Below are 22,052 nucleotides of genomic sequence, written 5' to 3'. Positions count from 1 at the left end.
AAGTTCATCTCTGAATGTTTATAAAGCTTATGGAGTGACTGCCTCTCTCTCTCTCTCTCTCTCTCTCTCCCTCCTGCTACTTCAATCGTGAAACTGCTTAATGATCAGCTGATCGGCTTTTCTGTCACGAGTCCGTCTCTCTTCTTCGTTTTTGGCCCACTTCTCACCAGAAAGAGGAAACCAGCGGCTGAACAACAGCAGCACGTTTAAGCTTGATCAGCTGTTGTTAGAATTTATTTATTAATACTTTCTACACCAGGATCCTTTTCTACATAGCTGACTGCTGGTAACTGTGCAGGGGCGGATCTAGCAAAGTTTAGCCAGGGGGGCCGATAGGGCATGAACAGGAAAAAGGGGGCACAAAGACATACTTTTCTTTCTTATTCTCATTTAAAATGTCTAGCTTTTAATAAATAATTATCTGACTCTTACACCCAAAGTTTTAATCTGATGTAAAATATATAGAAGTCCATTACTGTATATAGTAACTGTTAAGTCTAATATACCCTAGTAAGCTGTACTACTTTTTCCTTTGGGAAGATACCATCTGTGCAGTCTGCAATTCTGTTGAAGAAAGATGTTGAATCTATTTAATTATTCTTGAAAAATAATTTATTTCTGTGCATTTTCCCCCTGCATCAAATTAAATTTGATTACATCGATTAAGCATCATGAGGTGGAGGGTGGTTCCCTATTTTTTTTTTGCTGGGAGTTTGCAACCCTATTAGTTAGGTTGCTTAATATTTCTGCTAAGTACTCTTTAATATACCAGAATAGGGAGGATGGAGCAGGTTTAAGGTTATTAGTTTGATCAGTATTGCTGAAGTATGAAATATTTTGGGCGCAGTGTATTTTTTACATACAGGTATAACAGAATAGCTTTAGTGTTGTTTTTTATTTAAACATGAGTGTGAACTTATACAAAATGCAGCAAGATATTAAAAAAAAACATTTTATTGATTAAAAAACACACTATATCGGATTCATATCGGTATCGGCAGATATCCAAATTTATGATATCGGTATCGGTATCGGACATAAAAAAGTGGTATCGTGCCATCTCTAGTTATCACTATGGGGCCCAAAGTGTGCCCTACACTATAGAGCCACTAGAACCCTTGACTGTTGCTACAAGGCAGGATGGAGCAATGCCTTCATGTTGTTTATGCCAAATTCTGACCCTACCATTGGAATATCACGAAAGATATCAACACTCATCAGCCCATGATTTCTTTTTTTCTATTTTTTTTTACTGTTTCTATCTATCTAGATATCTATTCTATTTCTATAGTTCAACTTTGATGAGCCTGTTCTTTGCTGACAGACATGGCACCTGCTGTGGTCTTATCAGCTCCGTGATTGGATGTGCAGTTACTTAAATCGCCTTTCTTCCCAATCCTGATGCTCAGTTTGAACTTCTCCATGTCTGCATGCCAAACTACACTGTGTTGCTTCCATATGATTGGCTGATTAGATATGTTCGGTAACTAGCAGCTGAACAGGTGTCCTAATGAGTGGCTGGTAAGTGTCTATATTGCTGAATACTTAATGTAACTGTGCTGAAAGCTTTCCATTATTCAGTAATTTAAACCAGTGGTTTTGTCATATCTATTCAACTGTAACCCAGTGGGGTTAAAAGAAATGTGACAGCTGCTGAAGACAACGATGTGAATAAAATAGATGTGACAAATTTTAAAATGGATTAAGCTACAAAGTCACAGTCTAAGCCAGTAGTAATGAGTTTGGTGATATTCATTTTTGACATTTAAAAATCTTGCTGAAAAGCTCTCTGTGCTAAAAATAAATAAATAAATAAAAAAGAAGAAGAAGAAAAGAAAAAAAATATTTCAGTGTTTATTTCAGAGGTTTTTTGCAACTGCTTTAAATTCTCATTTGTGCTTTGATATTGAGTGTATGAATGAGGATATTTAAAAGTGAATGACAGAACCTTCATGGTCAGCAATTACCATTGTAACTGACCCACAGTTGAAGCTAAGTTCAAGGTGGAAAAGAACAAGATCAAATAGCAAAAGATCTCAAGTGGACCTGAGAGCAATATAAAACTTGGATTACTGGTCCTTTATTTGTGCCCTGTATAAAAATAATTTTCTTCATCCCAGGAAAGGTTTTTATTCCTTCTTCCCTCTCTTCAAAGTTTTAATTTCTTGTCCATTTCTCAACAACTTTCTGTAATGGCAGAGAAGCAGGTAGATATCATATGCATTACTGAGACGCATGTACAACAAGAGTGAGGAATTTGTGCCTGTGGCTTCTGAGAGGTGGTACATTTTGGTGATTAGACAATGATGCAGTTATATGTTTGTAGCCTGTTGTGGGCATGGTTAGTTTCTTTTTGCAATGGATAATGAAAAGTTCTCCTCATTCCTGGGTTTGCAAACCCAAGGCTCCTGGTAGCCTGATCTTTGAAGGAATGAGATCATATTATGCAAACTTTCTACTATTTCACTATTGTAAAAATGGCCAGTTTGTCTTGGCACAATAAAAACACCACAAAGAATAAACTTCACAAAAGTAAGAAGATAAAAATGGAAGGCACTATTTGTTTTAAAGCCCAAAAACACAGCTGTTACACAAAGAATGGCGGAAGATGTTACATTCCTGTGTGTAAAGAAACAGACTTTGTGGCTTTGTCTCAGTTGAGATCCTTGACTGACAGGCGCGCCACAGAGCTGCGTTCAGGCTGCCTTATTACTGGTTTCACTCTCAAGGAGAATAAGGGGGAAAAAAAGACAAGAAAAAAATGGATGCCTCAAATAGGCTTTTCCCTCTCTGTGTGTCAAAGACTAGAGATACAATTTTCCTGAAGTAACAATCAGCAGATCACTCTCTGCCTGCACGGTGTCCACAAGCAATCTTCTAGCTATCCTGAAACACGGCATTCATAAATGGGGCCTGAGTGTGGGGAGGAAAAAAAAGGGTTTGCTGTTGTATTTGGTTTTTGGGATGATTTTCGTGTGACTGCATCTGCTTGCTTTTCATACCATATATATATATAGATATTTATGTGTGTGTGTGTGTGTGTGTGTGTGTGTGTGTGTGTGTGTGCTATTAAGGGACTGAGATTTGCCTCATTGACATTCATGTATGCATTTGATGTCAAACAGTCTAAATATTTAAGACACTAGAGGGCAAGGGGAAGAAATTGGGGCACAGTCACAAGATGCTGGATAATTGATTGATTGTCCTCACTGCAGTGCACAACAGCTTGCATTGTACTGTATAAGTGCTGCATGCACTTGTGCACATGTGTCTGCGGGAGTAATTAGTTCAGAAGCACTGCTTTCAGCTCTGCTTTTGATAGGATGACTGGTGTATGGGTATCATAAATATGCATATCTGTGCTCACGTCACTTAGTGAATGAGTCTACAGGATTCTGTGTGTGCTGGCATCACCCTGCGTTGCTGTGTGCGTAACTGTGCCTTTGCTAACGTCCAAACAATGAAGTTCAAATAAAAAAAAAAAAATCAAGGCGAGGATAGCATTTCGAGGCTGTTTGGATGACAGGGAAATATTGGCCCAGCAATGATATGCCTTTTATGGAATCACTTTGATGGTCAGAAAAAAAAGAGTCCCTCTCTTTCTTGTTCTTACTTCCTCCCAGACACAAAAGAATATCACAAACTTCTTTTCACAAGCCGTCTTGCCAAAATCAAACTCAAACAAACACAAGAGGGGGAAAAAGGAAAAAAAAAACTCCAGTCAGCTTTCTGTTAGTTCTTGTACACCAGAGTAAATGCTTATTCAGTTGCCATGGAAGATCTGCGAAGTAGTGGTGTGCAATACTGCAATTTTGGTGCCAAACTGATACCAAGTAAACATATGACCAGTATTGCCAATACCAATTTAAAAGCAACTTATAAAGGGGAGGGTGTCATAATTTATGAGTCATCATCAATTCATCATCAAATTGGTGATAATTATGACATTTATACATTTTAATGATCACAAAGTCACTGTACTTTCTACAGTAATTAGTTAACACAACACAATGCACCTTTCAACTTTTCAGCTTATATATTTTGAAACTGGGGTTTTTGGAAACCAGAAATGGAAATGCATTATATGTATATGACAGACACATACATACTGAACTTAGAGCCTAAAAACAAAGTAAATATTAAGATATGATTTCCTTGTAAAATACATCCCAGACCAAGAAGAAAAATAAATAAACCTTTCCTACTTTTGTGCAGATATGTAGTGTGCAGTTATCTACAGTATCACCCCCTTTTACCCAAATCACAAAATATTAGTAGAAGGAAGGAGGCACCTTGTTCAGTTACTGAGATGAGCTGGAGAGAGTTAATAAATATGTGAAATTGACCCGGGTCTCTAACGTGTTCCACAGCATTATGAACAGCAAGTTCTACCTTGTGAATAATGCAGTCGCTGACACACAGATTCAGGTTGATGTTTTAACCCAGACTGTGTCTGTTCCTCTCAATCAGCCTATCACATCAGGTGCACTATCACATAAATCCAACATTCCATGCACATAATTTCCATAGCATGTGACTGAAAGCATCCTTATGCATTGTTGCAGCTGAACAAGATGAAAAAAGAAAAAGTGTGATCTGAGTGCAGATGCATACAGGTAAGCGCCTTGAGGCGACTTTTGTTGTGATTTGGCGCTATATAAATAAAATTGAATTGAATTGAATTGAATACAACTGCAAGCTAGTTGGAGGCACTGAGCTCGACTGCTTGGGTATGTTTATGGTGTTGGTACAGCTTTTAACATTCTTGCTGTGCATTTAATTGTACTAACAGAGTATACATACTGTGGCGAGCTCAGACAAGGAGGAGACAGAGGTATCGGTTGGTCTAGCTTCCCGTGAGTGGAGCACAGCCGTTTATTAGCATTCAACAGAACACCACAACAACAAAAACAAAGGTGCTCTCTCCACCCAGAAAAAAACACAGTCGCAGAGAGAGCGCGTCACATGGTAACCATGACCATAACCGCCGGGGGAAGAGTCACTTGGATCAGTACATGGGATGCCACCAGCATCCCCTGCCTCGGCGGCTGCTGGAGCAAGCGGTCGGTACGGTGACAGTCTGTCCTGGTGCAACACCACCATGCGCCGCGGCCCGGCATGCGGATCCGGTACACCACTTCTGTTAGCTGCTCCACGACCTCTGCCGGCCCTTGCCAGTGACTGCAGAGCTTGGGGGACACTCCTCTATTGCGAACCAGGCAATACACCCAAACCTTGTAACCAGGCACGAAAGCTCCCCCTCGGGACCTGGTGTCGTAGGCTCTTTTCTGTCGAACTCCGGCGCCGGCCTGGGCCTGGCGGGTGTAGTCATGAACCACCTGCAACCGCTCCCTCAGCCTCCTGTAGTAGTCCATCTCTGGCCCACCATCAATCTCTGGCTCGGGGGGAACCTGAACACCAAATCCAAGGGCGTCCGGAGCTCCTGTCCAAACATCAAGGCTGCAGGCGTGCACTCGCTGGACTCCTGAACCACAGTCCAATACGAGCAAAGGAACAGGGGCAGGTGTCGGTCCCAATCCCGCTGGTGGCGGCTGGTGAGAATGGCGAGCTGAGTGGCCAGCGTGCGGTTGAAGTGCACGACCAAGCAATCGCTTTGCGGGTACAGCGGTGTGGTTCTCGTCCTCTCCACCCCCAGCTGCCGACAGATCTCCCCGAAGACTTTCGATTCGTAGTTACGCCCCTGATCACTGTGGAGTTCAGCCGGGACCCCAAAATGGGTGAACATCTCCTCCACCAGTTTCTCTGCCGTCATGGTTGCACTCAGGCCCAGCACCGCATAGGCCTCTGGCCACTTTGTGAAATAGTCCATGGCCCTTGAGTTGGGCCCTTCTGTGCCATGCAGGTGTCACAGCAGTGCACATGAAGTTCCACATCCCATCAACAACCAGGCCAGTAGAACCCTCCCCTGAGACGGCAAAGAATTTGGCATTCCCATAGTGGCCAGCCCCCAACAGCTGCACAATATCTCTGCCATGACTGGGGGCCTGCCATCCCCGGTATAGGAGCCCGTCGTGGGTCTCCAGATTGTTGTACTGGGAGTAGTAGGCCTTCACTTCGAGCCCCTGTCCCGACACCCCTGTCCAGTCTGGACATTGGTTCAGGTTGCGCCGCCTCCAGCCAGGCCCCCACCTGAACCAACGTCGCGTCAGCCTCCTGCTCCCGGTTCAGCTGCTGCGTGGTCAATGGGAGCCATCTCCCTCCGCTGGCTGTAGCCTGAGCAGTAGTCACGCCCAGTGCCTCCTGGGTCCGCTCCTCCTGCCGCTGACAGTAGTGGCACTTGACAGCCATGCAGGGCCGTCTGGAGAGGGCATCAGTGTTGCCATGCTGTCGACCTGCCCGATGCTGGTTCTCGAAGTCTTAGCCCTGAAGGACCTCCAGCCAGCGGGCCACTTGATCTTCTGGGTGTTTGAAATTCAGAAGCCAAGTTAGTCAGTGCGCAGGAGGAACCGGGAGCCATGCAGGTATGGCCGGAAGTGCCGCACCGCCAGCACTACGGCGAGCAGCTCCTGCCGAGTCACGCAGCTGTCGTGGCAATACCTTGAGCACTGATCACATGGCCCAAGAACGTGGTCTCTCTCGCCAACAGCCGGCACTTCGCAGGGTTGAGCCGCGGCCCAGCTTGTCGATGGCACTGAAGACCTCGCTCAGGTGGGACAGTGCACTGTCGAAGTCGCCACCGTGCACCAACAGGTCATCCAGGTACACAACGCAGTGGCCACGAGGGATGTTCACGAGCACCCTCTCCAACAGCCTCTTGAACGTCACTGGCGCATTGCAGAGTCCGAATGGCATGACCCTGAATTGCCACAGCCCCTACGATATGCTTTTTTTTCCTTTTTTTTGGGGGGGGTTGTTGTTTTTTTTTTTACTGTGTGATATTCTAGCATTATATGCATTTCCTAGCAGTGTTGGGTGTAACCAGTAGCGGTTTTTGATACGGGCGACACAGGCGGTTGCCCGGGGTGGCATCACTGGCATCGGCAAAAAAAAAATTGCTCGTACTCATGCTGCCCCGACATCAGCCAGCACATATTGGGAATGGCATAGGCACCGATCGGTTTTCTATCACCCATTTGCTGGGAGTAAGGGCGCCCTCCGTTTGCAAGGTGCGCCTGCTGCTTGCGGCACAGGGAGGAGAGGGCGGGGTGGCGGGGGATTCTCTGGCTGGCTAGAGCAGCGTCTAATAACCAACTTGCAAAATAAAACAAAATAAAAATAAACCAACAAACACGAAAACACCAGACATTATGATACAGACTTATAATGTGTGATGATAATGCTGAGTGAATGCTGACCCCGAGCCCAGCAGCCAGACCCTGACGTTAGACAGCTAACAAAAGCTGTGACGTGGTTGCACATGTTGAACATGTGGTTGTATTTCAAATATGGCGGATAACTCTGGCACAATATGGGTCTCATATAGAAACCCTTATAGATACAACTTGCTAATAAAGCTATGTAGCATTGGCTAGCACTCCAGCCACCCATCTGATTATGGTCACAGCTAAAGTGCCTATAACTAAAAGGGCCAACTCAAGGATTAGAAATGGTAGTCTGCGAATTGTATGTGTAAAAACAAGTTACAAAGAGAATCAACTTAAAGTGAAATTGTAAATGAGAAAAAAAAAACATAAATGGGAAAATGTAGAACGTGTTAGTAAAGACTAGCGCAATGCTTTTTAAAGTGTGGGACATGCAGGTAAGGGTGTGTCAGAAAAGTCAGAGAATAAGAGATTAAAAACATTTAAAATGGCTAAAAGAAATACAAACACAGTTTTTAAAAAAGGGTAAGTTACAGGGATAGCTAAGTAGCTCAAGTTAGCTAGAAGTAAGATAAAACATATAAAAAACAAAAGACAAACAGTTTAAAGGAAATAATAAACTATTTAAATGCATAGCTAAACTCATAAACTGAAAATATAAACATAAGCTAGCTACAAGTAAAGAAAATGCAGTTAAAATATTTCTAAAATGTAAAACTAAATCATTTAGCTTTTTCTTCTCCAATACGACATGAAATGTTATAGGGGTGAAAAAAAACCTCTATAAATAAATAACGTGATAACTAAATTTTGCTTTGGTGTAAATTTTGTTTATAGCACACCTAAAATATGACAGGAGGTGTTAATATAGAGACACTATTTATTTAAATTAATTGTGTGCAAGCACTTGATGGCAAATACATTGAAATAATAATAGGCACTTTTAGATGATACCTTCTAAGTATTCTTCTTCACATATTCAGAGGCACAAGCTGTTATCAAGGTAAAGGACAGGAGGTTGAAAGCATGAGAAAGGTGTGGAGGGCATGAAAAAGAGAGGTCACATGGGGTGAGCAGATGGGAGGAAAGGTGGGATAAGAGAGAAAAGAGTGTAAAGACAGGGAGAAGAAAGAGTCTGATGGCTCCATAAAAATAGCCCTTCTTTTTATTCTCATTCATCGGCTCATGTTCCCAAAATGGCACTGCTGAACCATAAAATGCTGTAGCGCTTCACCCTTCACCCTGCCTTGTGTCTTACACAGATCGGGTTGTGACAGTTTGACACCGATAGTCACCCTCACTGTTTGCTGTGGAGTTCCGCTTATAAAGGCCTACTGCCGTCAGCCTCTATCCCGCATGCTCACTGGAGGTGCACAAAAGGAAGCAGAGAGAAAATGGCATTTGAAATTCGGAGAAAATAGGGGCACAAAGAGACCGTTGATGAAAAGCATTTCAGAATTTAAAAGGGATTGAAAAAGGTTGCACTATTTCATTTCAAAGACATTTTTTGTTCTCAGCCTTTGGTGCAAGTAAAAAGAGCTTCACTTGATGACAGAGAGCAGAATTGATTTTTAAGGTTTCCTTTTCATGAATAATACTACTACTGCAAATAATGCTTCTGCAAATTTAATCTATAAAAACGCAGTCAACTGGATATTTGCCACCTGTCTTAGTGTTTTTTTTTTCCATCATCAAGTAAAAGGAGCTACTTTTGTTTTTGTTTTTTAATTGATCTCTGTGAGTGATTCCTCTATACTCAGTTATGAAAATCCATTAAAGGCTTTTACATTTAATAATGTAAAGAATAGCATTTTGGCATAAAGGAACTAGTGCATTTTACATGTTTGGAACAAAGAAAACATTGCATGGCATTAGAGTTAACAACCAAGTGGCTAAAATGTAAACACAGCTTTTCCTATCTATTCCAGCTTCTTTGCTGACATTTTTAAATATGTCAGCAAAGAAGCTGAAAAAAGCTGAACAGCTTTGGCTCATAGGGGAATCTAAGTATTTTCATAGCAATTACATATGCTTCTGCACACACAGTCAGGTGTTGTATAGCAGAAGTGTAAAGACAATCAATCTCTATTAACCTTATCTCTATCTGTGAGGGAATAATACAGGTTACCTCTATAGTATTTATGAACAGCAATTAAACCATCTCTTTGTCTGTTCTTCTAACAAAACAGAAAACTGAAAATAATAACTCTGTTTTGTCAGTGTTGGAGGACTACTGTTCAACCAGTTTAATCTGACATTTTGCAAGATGCTGTCTGTACTAGACCCTTTTCTTTACATCCCTGCATTTCACCCATGAATAGCACCAGTGCAACACTATGAGGGAATTGCACCATCAAGGCTTACACTTAAGGACTGATCTGTTACACCTGCTGCACCATGTTGTTTCTGTAGAGCTTGTAAGACTGTTGTTCTAGATAGATAGACAGATAGATAGATATGAATGTTGCTACTAGTTTATAACATTCTTGCAAGCTCTACAGAAACAGAGCTGCAGAAAGGTATGGAAAAGAAAGGATGCCTAAGAAGTACAGCAGACAACAACATCAGGTCAGCTCCCCTCGCACTCAACGTCTTCATTGCACCAGTTGTGCTTGGGACTTTGTACACAATTTTGGGCAGGCATGATGATATCTCCCCCTTGTCGTAGCATTTGTGTTGTACCTAATAAATTTCCAGTTGTCATAGCAGATGCTTTTTCCACTTGTTTTACCATAAGTCGCTGTAAATTGGGCATCAAAGGTCCCACATCCTCTTCAATATGTCCCACATCCTCTTCATTTAACCCCTTGGAGTTATTCCTTGCCCACTTGTGCCTTTTTGTTCTAGGAGCCCACTTCATCAGTGTCTCCTGGTTCCTCAACACCTGACACTGAAGAGATGCCACCTGACTTGCTAACGGAAATCAGAAAAAACCAAGCAAACAAATAAAGCAAATGGGTCTGAGGTAAGCTATGGCGAAAAGAAGCTACTGACATTCAAGCACCTATAGTGACAGTTCATGTTCTGAGGCCAACAGGTCATGGGTGGTTTTGATTAGTACGACTAGCTCAAAAAACAAAAATGATGATGCCGTCACAACAGACAATGCTTTAGTATCTTTACCCAACTTTTTATTAAGCAGACTGAAGTGACGTGCGTAAGATAAACCAAATCAGCACATCAGATAAGTGCACAGAAACCCCTTTCTGTTCTTCTTTGCCTGTTCTTGTTTTTTCTTATTTACCTCATGACTTTCTTCCTGTGTCTTCATCTCCTCCCCTCTGTCTTTTGTGTGAAGAAGTGGGTGGAGGTGTTCCATATTACTGAGCGCTACAGTATGTGTGAGTTTTGCTGTGCTCCATGCACCTCCGTGCACCGCGGGGTGCTTGTTTACTCACTTAATATGTCAAGACACGAGGAAAAAAAACTGTAGACGTCTTTCCTACTGACAGATAACATCAAGGGAGTATCTGAGCCAAAGCAGCCCTGCTGTATGTCGATGTCCTCGTGAATGTAAGCTTCAATCATGGAAAATCAACAAGTATACCATCATTCAATTGCATGCGTTATAGAAGCCAAGATCTATTTCTGAGTTTCGGGACTCCAGCCAGAAATTAAAAGGCCCAAAAGGCTCTATTCTTTCCCTTTCTCCTTTTCCCGCTCATTTACGTCTCTGCTGTTCTTCTGCCTCTCGTCTGGTTCAACTTGGCAGTGGTGCCATGTAAGTTGAAAGAGTTTTGTTAAATATTAATTACAACTTTCATCGACATCTTTACTCATTTCACCACAACAAGGCACATTTCTGCCTCAGTAAAAAGCAAGGAGGGGAAAAAGGAGACAGCGCGAGGCATATGTGTCCTTTGAGCAGCTATTAGACTGTCTGTTTGAAGCTAACTGAGAAATGGGCTCCTCTGGCAACGGCTGTTCACCCACCTATCAAATGTATGATGCATAACAAGCAGACACATACAGGCACAGCTGTGTACAAAAGCTTCACTCGGGGTGAATAAAGACACAAATCCCTGTAAATCAGCTTCGAACTCACAGTAATTACAAATTGTGAACATAAATGACCACAGCTAGAGGACTGTTTTTTTTATTTTTCAACAGAGTCATAATTTAGACAACAATCATCACACAGTGGTTTGAAGGTGGAAGGTACATGCAGATACTAGATACTCTCAAGCACACGCTGCGCTCTGAGGGAAAATAAACTGATTAAAAAGATATGCACTCAATATTTGTTCTCAGACATTAAAAACAATAAAAACTGCAAGGTTTTCATGCTGTGAATAAATTGCTTTTTTTTTTTTTTTAAATCAAAGTGATGCATCAGTAAATACTTAGATGAATGTCACTAGTGTCCTTTTGCTAGCAGTAAGCTGCCAGTTTGACAGTACAAGAAAAAGTCAGTAGGTGCTGTGATCACACACTGTGTATTTTTCACCTTTTTTCACAACCTAGGGAGAAGTTGTTAAATCTATACATATAGCATGTTATAAGTGGATTTTAAGCACCATAAGCTGCGATCACAACCACCTACATACATAGAAGGAACCATTATGAATCTTTATGGAAAGACCATTCAGTGATAGGCATGCTGTGTTTCTCATTTATGTATGTGGGGGTTTTCTAAAGCACAGTGTACTGTACCTTAAGTATTTTGACTTTCAGTTCTAAGGTTTTACATATCAGGACATAATAAAAATAATCTGGTCCTTAACAGGTCTTACAATGAATTTACTATGACTTCAGATGAACTATAAAATATTACATCATATATACATGTTACACTATTATTTATTAAACAAAAAACTAAACAGAGACGGTCTATGCAAAATTTACAACCCCTACAGCTTTCACAGGAATTAACAGAGTAAGTAGCAGCCAGGTTAATCTAATCAAAAGCACGTAATTAATTGAGTAACTGTGAGCACCTCTACAAAAGCAGCAGAATTGGTAGTTTGCTGATCTGGAGCATTAGGATGTGCGGTACCACATAACTAAGGAGGAAAGACATCAGCAGTGACCATAGAAAAATTATTCTTGCTGCACATCAGTCTAAGAAGAGCTGTAGGGCAATTTCCAAACAATTTGATGTCCATCATACAGATAGAAACAAGTTGAAGACATCCAAGTCAGTTGCCAGCCTTCCCAGGAGTAGATTTCCAAGCAAATTCACCTCAAGCTCAGAAAGTGTCAGAGAGCCACATCTCAGACTCTGGACAAGAATGCTTTTGTCAGGGTCCGTGGTCCTGTGTCTATGGAGTCTGTGTGTGATGCTCGGGTAGCCACACCCCCGGGCTGGGCCATCACCAGCACACCTGCTTCCCATCGGGGCGATTACCTAGAGGACTACTTAACCCTGCGCTGACGGATGCTCCACGCCAGTCCGTTAATCACCTCTGTGTGATTTCGATCCGGCGTCCAGTGTGTGCCACCTGCCTGTCCTCCTGCTCGATTGGATCACCCGGTGCTTCATCTGGCCTCATCATTAACTCCACGGATTCCCTTCTCACAGACCTTTCCTTGACTTGAGCAAACTCTGTGAAGTTGTCCTGTAACACTAAAATATACTCATACCCTCCCCTGCTTTTTTTGAGATGGACATAGTCCATTGAAACCATTTCAAAGGGTGCAGTAGCCGGCACGTGACACATGGGGGCCCTACACTGAACTGTGGTTTTTTTTTCTGAATATTACATTTGCACACCTGTGTGATGAAAAACTCAATATCTTTGTACATATTCGGCCAATAAAACCTACTCCTTGCCAAATTTATCACACGGTCCACCCCTAAGTGACCCATTTCGCAGTGAAAGTGTTTGTACACCAGTTCTTTGTAAGATTCTGGAATCACAATCTGAGTATAAGTCACAGTCTTTCATATCAGCAACCCATCATCTGAAATAAACAGCTTTTTCCACTCATGTAGTATCTGTTTTACTTTAGGATTTTTGGTCGCTGATGTTTTGTCAAAGCTTGCACCTGTACTCTTTAAGTTGAGAACATAAGCTATGGCAGAGTCCTGCTTTTGAGCTTGTAATAGCTCCTGTGTTGTGATTCTCACATCTGGCTGAGTTTTTTTATTTACTTCTGGATTGGACGTTATAGCTGATATCCAGTCCAGTTGTTTTTCTTCCTGTGTTTCAATGGCATTCAGTACTGCGCTTAACACTTCAGGCGAACACAGCTCAGTACATTCTGACATGTATGAGTTCATACTAGAAGGTGTTCTGGACAAAAAGTCTGCATCGTTACTGTTTCCGGGTCGGTATTTCAGTTTTATGTTAAAATCAGCCAACTCGGAAACCCATCTGTGTCCTGTCGCATTCAATTTAGTCATACTACGTTGGAAAGCTGAAGGCGCATTGGTGAGTCCAAATGGAATTCTATTCCATTCATACAGCCCCCAGGGTGTTGTAAAGGCGGTATGTTTTTTCGAGTTTTCGCTGATTTCACCTTGATAGTACGCTTTGCCTTGGTCAAGCACACTAAACCACATATTGCCACCAAGTCCATCAAGGATTTCCTGTATTCGTGGAATAGGGTGTCTGTCTGGAATGGTCTTTTTATTGAGACCCCTATAATCGACACACAGTCTCAGGCCTCCATCCCGCCTCCTCACACACACTATTGGAGAGGCATATCGTGAGGTTGATTTGCAAATAAAATCCTTTTGTAACAAGTCCTGAATGTGATTTTTTTACTTCATCATAGAGAGCACGTGGGACCGCATTATAGGATTTGGCTACAGGAATCTGATCAGTGAGTTTGATATCCATTTTTAGATTTTTTATGTAACCAACTTCCTCTTTGTGTTTAGCAAATGCGCCTGACTCCTCCCTTAACATTTCCATGACAGCTACCTGTTGTTCTGTGTTAAGGTGGCCCAAATTGACAGACGGTTCCCAAGGTTCTTCTGGTAAGCTAGGTGAGTTCTGATTGTCATTTTCTACAACTGAACCTATCTGAGCTTCTTTGAGATTCACAGGATAACTTTGTGTTACCCTCTCTATGTTATCTAGAAGGGTTTTAGGTGGCGAAACAATGTCATGTTTGGTAACATTAGTAACATGGATATTGACTTTGCGGGCATTGCCTGATACATACAGCAACTGGCAGTTAGATTTCAGACCCTCATCTAAAGACAGGTTTTAATCCGGCTCAAAAAGCATTTCACTTTTTAACTTTAAGTCTGTTTTGATGGAACAACTAACGCCGTGCATTTCTCCACTCGGTACGACAATAGCTTTGCGTCCTGATCTGACAGGATAAGTGACTATCTCACTACTGGTGGTGTGGATAAGGTTCAACAGTGCTTCTACTTTGTTTGAGCCTACTCTTAATGAATTTCTGAGTAAAGCTTGTCTTTACTCAGAAAGTCTGAGTAAAGACAAGCTTTCACTGGACTGAGTAGTGTCTTTTTCTATCAGTTCCTCAATAGCATTAAATCCTACTATTGGTTTCTGCACCACATCGTGACTTACTAGGATTGGAACCCGAACTTCATTCTGAGCTACAGCTTTTCCTCTCGGATCACAAAGGCTAAGGCTAACTTCTACCCAACCCTGGAAAGGGACTTCAGATCCATTTACGGCTCTCAAGTCTAAAAGGTCATCCTTACTTAGTAAATCACTGATGGGGTGAACTTCAAAGTGAGGTAAATTGTCTGATTTCCAGCATGCGCTCAATATTGAAACTTGGGCTCCCGTGTCCCACGGTGCCTGTGTTTTGCAGTTGTTCATTCTACACCATACTAGACACTTTTTGCCCACGAGCTGTGCTACTTTTCTTTTTTTGGTACTCAGATTAAAAACGTTTGGGGGTTGGGTCCTAATTTTAGGATTTCCTGAGTCAGTTGGTGATGCATGGGATAAGCTTTGGGCCTTGGGAATGTTATCACATTGGGAACATTGGTGCTGAAGCTGTGGCTTGTCCCGCAGTCACAGCCCCGTCCAGTTTCCCTGCTTCTGAGCTCCCCTTACTTCACATCCTTTTGCCCAGTGAGAGTCACTGCCACATTTGAAACAATAGTCACAGTGCCTGTTTTCTTGTTGACATGCACAGCATCACATGTTTGGTCTGAGAGCTGACTTTCTGTACACCCTGGCTTGCCTATCACCGTCACCACTTCTATCCTGTTGGACAGTTTGTACTAGTGAAGCTACCTGTCCTTTAAGTTCCCTGATTGCTGAGTTACTTTCATCAATTTTTGCAAATAAGGAGTTATCTTTGAGGGGTTTTAGCCGGTTTTGTATCAGGCTGGCTTGTGCAGAGATCACTAAGCGCTACATTCTGCTCAACTACATTTAGTCCTGTTCTAAAAGACCTGTGGGCTTTTGCCTTTAATGCTCTTTCGCTTTCATTGTACTGGGCTGTTTGCATTTTCATTAATAAGAGTTCATCGCTACAGTTTTCATCCTGTAAATATACTCTCATTTCTGCTCTGACATTGTCATTTAGAAGACCCGTTCTAATGGACTGAAAACATTGACTTTGAACAAGTTCTTTGTTGTACTTCAGGCTAGACTGGGCGCGCTCAGGTGCAAAAATTATTTTTTGACGCAAATCCAGCACTCTAATCAGGAACTCAAGTGGTGTAGCCTTGGTTAATTGCTGATACAGTACTGTTGCATCCATTTCTGCATGATGGGCTTTTAGAACTTGTCTCAGGCTGGTCAATGTGAGATCCTCTTTCCCTCCCAAATAGCTCCTTAATTTTAACCCAGGACTGATGGGACGTATGATAGCCTCCACAATCTCAGCTTCAGAGTAGCCCGTTTTTAAGCCACTTTCCATCTGGTGCTCTAAGCTACTGAAACTCAGCGTGTCTTTAGCTGCTGACTCACCCAAATATCTACTTATCCTGAAGTCTTTTCTGAATCCACCTGATGAAACTGTTGCCAATGCAGTCTCTCTCCCTGCGCTGTGTTTCGCCATCCAGCAAACGTCCTCATGGCCACCTGATGCTCCAGCAATGTCATCGGGCCTGTCCGCCGCTCCGGAGGTGCCCGCTCCGCTGTGAGTTGCCCCTCATGTACAGCCTCTGCCGTCATCCCCGCTCTGTCTGAAGACCGGGCCGCCGCTCCCGCACCAACAGCCGCTGACCGCGCCTCCACCAGCAAAGCCAGCACATCATTTAGCTCCAGAAGCACCGACATGCCTTCATCCTCTCGTTGGAAAAAATCTTCTCGTTCACAGAACTGGCTAATAAGCTTAACGAGAGCTCTGCGAGATTTGCTTTGTATTTCTTCGTTGTGCTTTTCTGTAATATTACATAGTTCACATACTCTGAGCAGTTCTTCCACAGAAAGTCCACATAACTTCTGCTCCAACTCCAACAAAATATCTTCACGGTCCTCAGACATGCTTGAAAGAAAACTAGGACGATGAGGACCATGGCAGTTGGGCTAAGTGCAGTAGATGCTAGTTTTCTACGGACACTCTACTGGGCAGCTCTATAGCTGCCTGGAGGGAGCAAGTGAGGGTTGGCGAGCTTGCTCTCTCTATCTCCACCTCCACTTCTTCAGTGTTTTCTGTTTTTGATCTCTGGGTCCTCCGGTTTTCCTGGCCTCCTGCGCCTTTTGTGAACCTTTTTTTTCTTTGTTTGGCTGTTTTGACTTGTTTTCTGGGCTCCAGTGTTTTCTGTTTTTGATCTCTGGGTCCTTGTGTTTAGTTTGTCAGAGTTGGGCCTTCTGGTTTCTATTCTGTTCCCTAGTTGCTGAATCCCTGTGTCAAGTCTGCGTCTCTGTGTTATGTTTCCTGTTTTACTTTGAAGGTCCATGTCTTATGTTAATGCATCTGGTTTTGCTTCCTTTGTCTCAACAGCCCTGATTTGTCCCAGCTGTGTTTTCCTCCTGTCTCTCATTCCCTGATTGCTCCCTCTGTGTATATTAGCCCTGTGTTCTCTTTGGTCTGTGTCGCGATCTCCCCTATCTACCCTTACCTTATGCTGTGTGTTTTACCTGCCTGCCTGTGTTTATTCTTTGTATTTTGGAAGTTTGTTACTTTGAGTTCAGCATTAAAGCTGTTTTTTGAATTAACGTCTGTCTCCGGAGTCTGCACTTTGGGTCCTTTCCCTGCCTGCACACAGCCGTTACATAACAAAAATGGTTCTACAAGCTAATGAATTGTGTGGTATTGTATTCTGCATTCTGGCTTAATATTTATTAAATAAATAACAACAATTAATATGTTGCAAGTAATTTTTTTATCTGAGTCTGTATATTTAAAACCAGTTCAGGACTAGATCATTTTTATTATCTCCTGATGTTAAAAAAAAAAAAAAATAGACTCCATGACTGCATTTACAGCCATGGTAAAAAAAAAAAAAGAAAGAAAAGAAAGCACATCATCTTTCAGTTATATCTGATTAGCCAACTACCATTAGTAAAAAAAAAAAAAAAAAAAATTACCATACACATTTTGCTGTAGTTAAGTACTTTAAATGAAATTATATTTCATTTAAACTATAGACTAGCTTGCAGCTGGTCTATACGGGGGAATAAGCTGCATTTCAGTAAAGTTTTGGTCAGTAAGATACAGCAACAAACTATTTTTCGTCTCCAAAATCACATTCATGCAGATTTCTTCTGCTCTGACTTTTTTCCCTTTATTTAAATAAAACCTGCATATATTTTCACAATATGAAGTCATGTGCTCGAAATTAATCGGTGCCCTATACTTTATACAACTCTGCTCCAGTACCTGGTTATTCCCAAACAATTTCACAAGATAGAACTCTATCGACAGGTGGTCCCAGCATTACAACTACAGAGCAAAAACCCTGAAATTCCTCCTTTCATTTCATTATTATATGGGTTTTTCTGTTTTGATGAGAGCACAGGATCCGATCCAGCTTGATCAGAGTGTAACTGATGCTGCCAGGCTCTTGAATCCAAGTGTCAAAACATCCTTGTTTTTCCACAATCTGTTCCTCCTGCAATAGGATTAACCCTGGGCGGCTATTGATGAAGCATATTTCATCATATGAAAGAACTGCCAGCAATTGTCTGACTAATGAGAATTTGGCTGAAAAATATATACCCCTATATATTATTTTGTTTGCAGAGACATTATAAGATGCTTCAAAATAACTGCCAAAAAACAGGGCCTCAAGGCATTTCAAGATACCTCAAACTACCTCTGATGGGTGTTCTAAAATTCAGAGCCATGGATATCTGTTTCTATGAAAGTCCATAACACCTTACCTTACCTGAGGCCATTCCTTAGGGGGTGATGTCGAAATTGTTGAGAAGTTACAATAACTCTCTTTAGCTAACTTAGGCACATAGACCACTCAGCAAGCTTGTGGCAACACACAACTTACAATCATAACAGGATTTTCTGCTTTTTCTGCTATATGCACATTTTTTACTGTAAATTCCTAAGTTAATTTGTAAATTTTGTAGTAACCTGTAAATTGTAAATATTGTAAAACTTTTTTTCTGTCATTTAATGGTTGGGCATTGTACAGCTACAAGCATTTCACCCCCATGTCATACTGTGTATGGTTGTGTGTGTGTGACAAATAAAATTTGAATTTGAATTTGAGACTTAGGTGGCAGAAATGAGCACCAGTCCAGTGAAAAACCATGAAACCGTATTGTGTCAGTAATAGATCTTCAATGAGAATGCAGTCATAAAAGTGTATAATTACAGTATATATGTGTGTGTTGGTTCAAAGTGAAAAGCCATCTGTTCTACAGCTCCACCATTACCCGTCGCCTTGCAACGGTCATGAGACTTATTATTAAAGACGGCCAGCCTCCTTCTCAATTAGGACAGAAAAGACACAACATGTGGCAGCATGAAATTCTCTGTGACACCACAATCTACCAGAGCCAACAAAGCGAAAGAGGGGGGAAAAAGAGTAAGGTCTTGAATTTGTGAATAAAATATGATGGATAGTAATGGTAAGGAGTGGGAGGCAAGATGAGGAATGATCCCTGATTGTGCTTGTCTTATGAGGAGCATCCATCAGGAGTGACATCCGCACAAATAAAACCCAACCCCCCCATATTCAATTATATAACGCGAGGCAGGTTTTACACACAAATGCACACACCAAACCGTATACGCAAAATGTGCTCATGCCCAAGACATTCATACAGACACGTGCACGTTATCAGAATCTGATGTGACCTATATTTTGCCTCATTCTTGCAAGAGATTGGTTAATCTCTGAGGAATATTTATTGCACACTGGCAGGACTTTTATATGTAATACAAGCTGACAGTTTCACAAAATAAAAAAAGACTCAATAGAGATCCAACTCACAGTCGAGGCAGGAATGCACACACTCGCGTGTTGGAGGTAAATTCAGCAATGCAGATTAGAGCTGGCTCAAAGGTTTGGGGACAGCAGAGAATTGGATTGTTTGGAGCCTCACCTGTTGGAAAGGAAATCGGGGACAGCTGAATCCTGGAGGATAGTTGGCTTGATGCGGCTGGACTCCAAAATGCTGGAAGAAGGCAGACAATTAAACAAATAATTAGAAGAATACAAACAACAGACTGAAGCATGAAGAGAGAGCAAAAATGTAGGAAGAGGAAGGATCAAAGAACATGCCTTAGGATGTGAAAGAAGGAATCAGTGTTTAACAAGGTGTAAAGCCAAAAAAAAAAGTCAATGAGGACTCGATCTGAGGTATTCTTTCACAGATAAACAGCCTCACCATGTTGGGCATGTTTGCCTTGGCAAAGCCAATAAATAAGTAAAGACATGAGTTCAGAAAAGTGTTGGAGTGTAATATTTCAGAGACACAATGAAACTGAGGTCAAATTTCTGCAAAATTCAGGAAAACAATTTGTACGAATTGTTTTGGGGAGGTTTTTTTTCCAATAAAGAAAGCTAACAAAACACCTAAACTGCACTATGTTAGAAATGTGAATGATGCCGAAAAGTGCTATAACATTGTCAAAGCAGAACAGGGTACTGCTTTGCTGAACAGTTTCTTACTGTGATTAAAAGTCACCCTTTCTTCAGTGAGTATTTTTCTGAAATACTGTTTAATACTGCATTACCTATTAACAATTGTGCTTATTTGAATAGCAGATTTTTGGATATTGTACACTACACTAAAAAAATAATGTTTGTTTGCCCTGATAAACGTGCTGCAATAATTGTCAGTAAAACTGAAATTCAAAAGTTTATTTATTCAAATTATTGTTAGTTAAAGAAATTATGCTTGGTACTTTAACATTTCACATTGTAAATATGTAAAAAAAAAAAAAAAATACCTGAAAAGATTACATGTAATCAGATTACTTAAAGTCAGAATTTTGAGCATAAATATTTTCTTGAGTGTCAGTGATAATTTTAACGGCCAGAAAAGGTCAACTGCGGGTCTTTTCTGCAGTTGATTTCTAGGGAAAATATTGTTTTGCAGATTATAACCATTAAATACGTACTAATTGGTACAAACATCCAATAGAAAGGTAGAAAAAAATGAATATGAGTAATGTGTATTTTGGATATTTTGATATTTGATATTTGCTCATCTGAAAGGAGGCCAGGAAGTAGAATATTGCAAAATCCAGTGTGTTTTAAAAAACAATTCAAATCATACTTTATAAGACATGAACCAAAATAAGCAGTGTATCCAAATGTTGTACGTTTCTTCCTTGGAATTGCACCATAATGACAGTCCCTTTGAACTCGCAGGGTGGGGCAAACGTTTCAGAGCTGAGGCTAAAGAACAAGGTTCATCAATATTGAATACACATTAGCAGCTGCTTGACAACATAGTCAAGTCGAAGGCTCGTGTTGTGCTTGTGCACTGTGGTGTGCTGCCCTCCTTTTCACTTTATTTCACTCTGTGTGTGTATGTGTGTGTGTGTGTGTGTGTGTGTGTGTGTGTGTGTGTGTGTGTGTGTGTGTGTGTGTGTGTGTGTGGAAAGAGGAGACAGGAGGAGTAAGATTACTCAACTGTACAAGACAACTCATTACATGACTGTAAAGAGCAATAAGTTTCCTGACAAGTGGTTATGTGCCTAAATGCTTTGCTTGGAACACAAACTAACAGAACAAACCTGGGCTGGTTAGTTTGTACTCCATTTGGTAAAATACAGGAATAAACAATATAACCCACATCTAGGACCTGTTTAAATTTTACGTACAGTTTTGTGTCATTGATAAAAAATATTATGCGATGTTCAGGCATCAGTGATTATTGCTTTTCCATGCCCATGTTATCGCACAATTATTATTTAAAAAAGAAAAAAAAGTGCCAAGTTCAGTCATTCTTATTAAATAATATTTTTCATTAATCAAGGTTTATTACATATTTTGCTGGACTCTAAATCACATTAATCACATAGTCACTTTTCCACCGCGTAGATGAGCAAATTAGCTAATTAGAGGAGAGATCCAGTTGACAATTGCAGTCAAGAGGTAATTTATCATGACGTAAAGCCGTGCAATAATGATAAAACTAATAATAATGCTTTTTATTTGCATTTTGGCTGGGGAATACAACGCGGGATGCTCGTGCATTGTTCTACCCTCCATTTGATAATGTCAGAAGGTGGAGGTGGTGGTCCAAAAACAGAATGCAGACTAGAGAGTGACCTCTAAAAGCTTAAAACTTTATATGCAGTGCGACCCCTTGGCTTCACTTTTTTTGACTCTAGGCACTGGGACACTTTAGTGTCAGGTTTCAGCATATAAGGGTAGTTGATAGACTTTTGTACTGCTCACTCAATGCCAGACAACATGAAACTGTAGCCAAAACATTATCTGCTACATTGAAAGCTGACGCATGA

At 41.3% G+C, this 22,052-nt stretch overlaps 1 protein-coding gene across 5 annotated transcripts in view; it reads right to left on the bottom strand.

Moving 5' to 3' along the window:
- The window catches only part of LOC118454532 (uncharacterized), a 40,133-nt gene that overhangs the window by 4,872 nt on the left and 13,209 nt on the right, over window positions 1–22,052 (bottom strand). For 2 of the 5 annotated variants that reach the window (XR_015717096.1, XR_015717097.1), the window contains exon 6: window positions 19,567–19,750. Coding sequence is in view for 2 of the 5 variants with exons in the window: in XM_087835021.1 (XP_087691147.1) it covers window positions 10,161–10,196; window positions 19,679–19,750 (108 nt within the window). In the remaining 3 variants the exon portion in view is untranslated. Of the gene's footprint in view, window positions 1–10,145; window positions 10,197–19,566; window positions 19,751–22,052 lie in introns of those variants that run through there. The other 3 variants (XM_087835021.1, XR_015717098.1, XM_087835020.1) reach the window with 3 other exon arrangements.

This window comes from Neolamprologus brichardi, chromosome 22 (assembly GCF_056152115.1).
Source record: "Neolamprologus brichardi isolate AB-2024 chromosome 22, ASM5615211v1, whole genome shotgun sequence".
NCBI lineage: Eukaryota > Metazoa > Chordata > Actinopteri > Cichliformes > Cichlidae > Neolamprologus > Neolamprologus brichardi.
The sequence above is the reverse complement of the archived record's forward strand: the minus strand, read 5'-3'. Positions and strand labels throughout refer to the sequence as shown.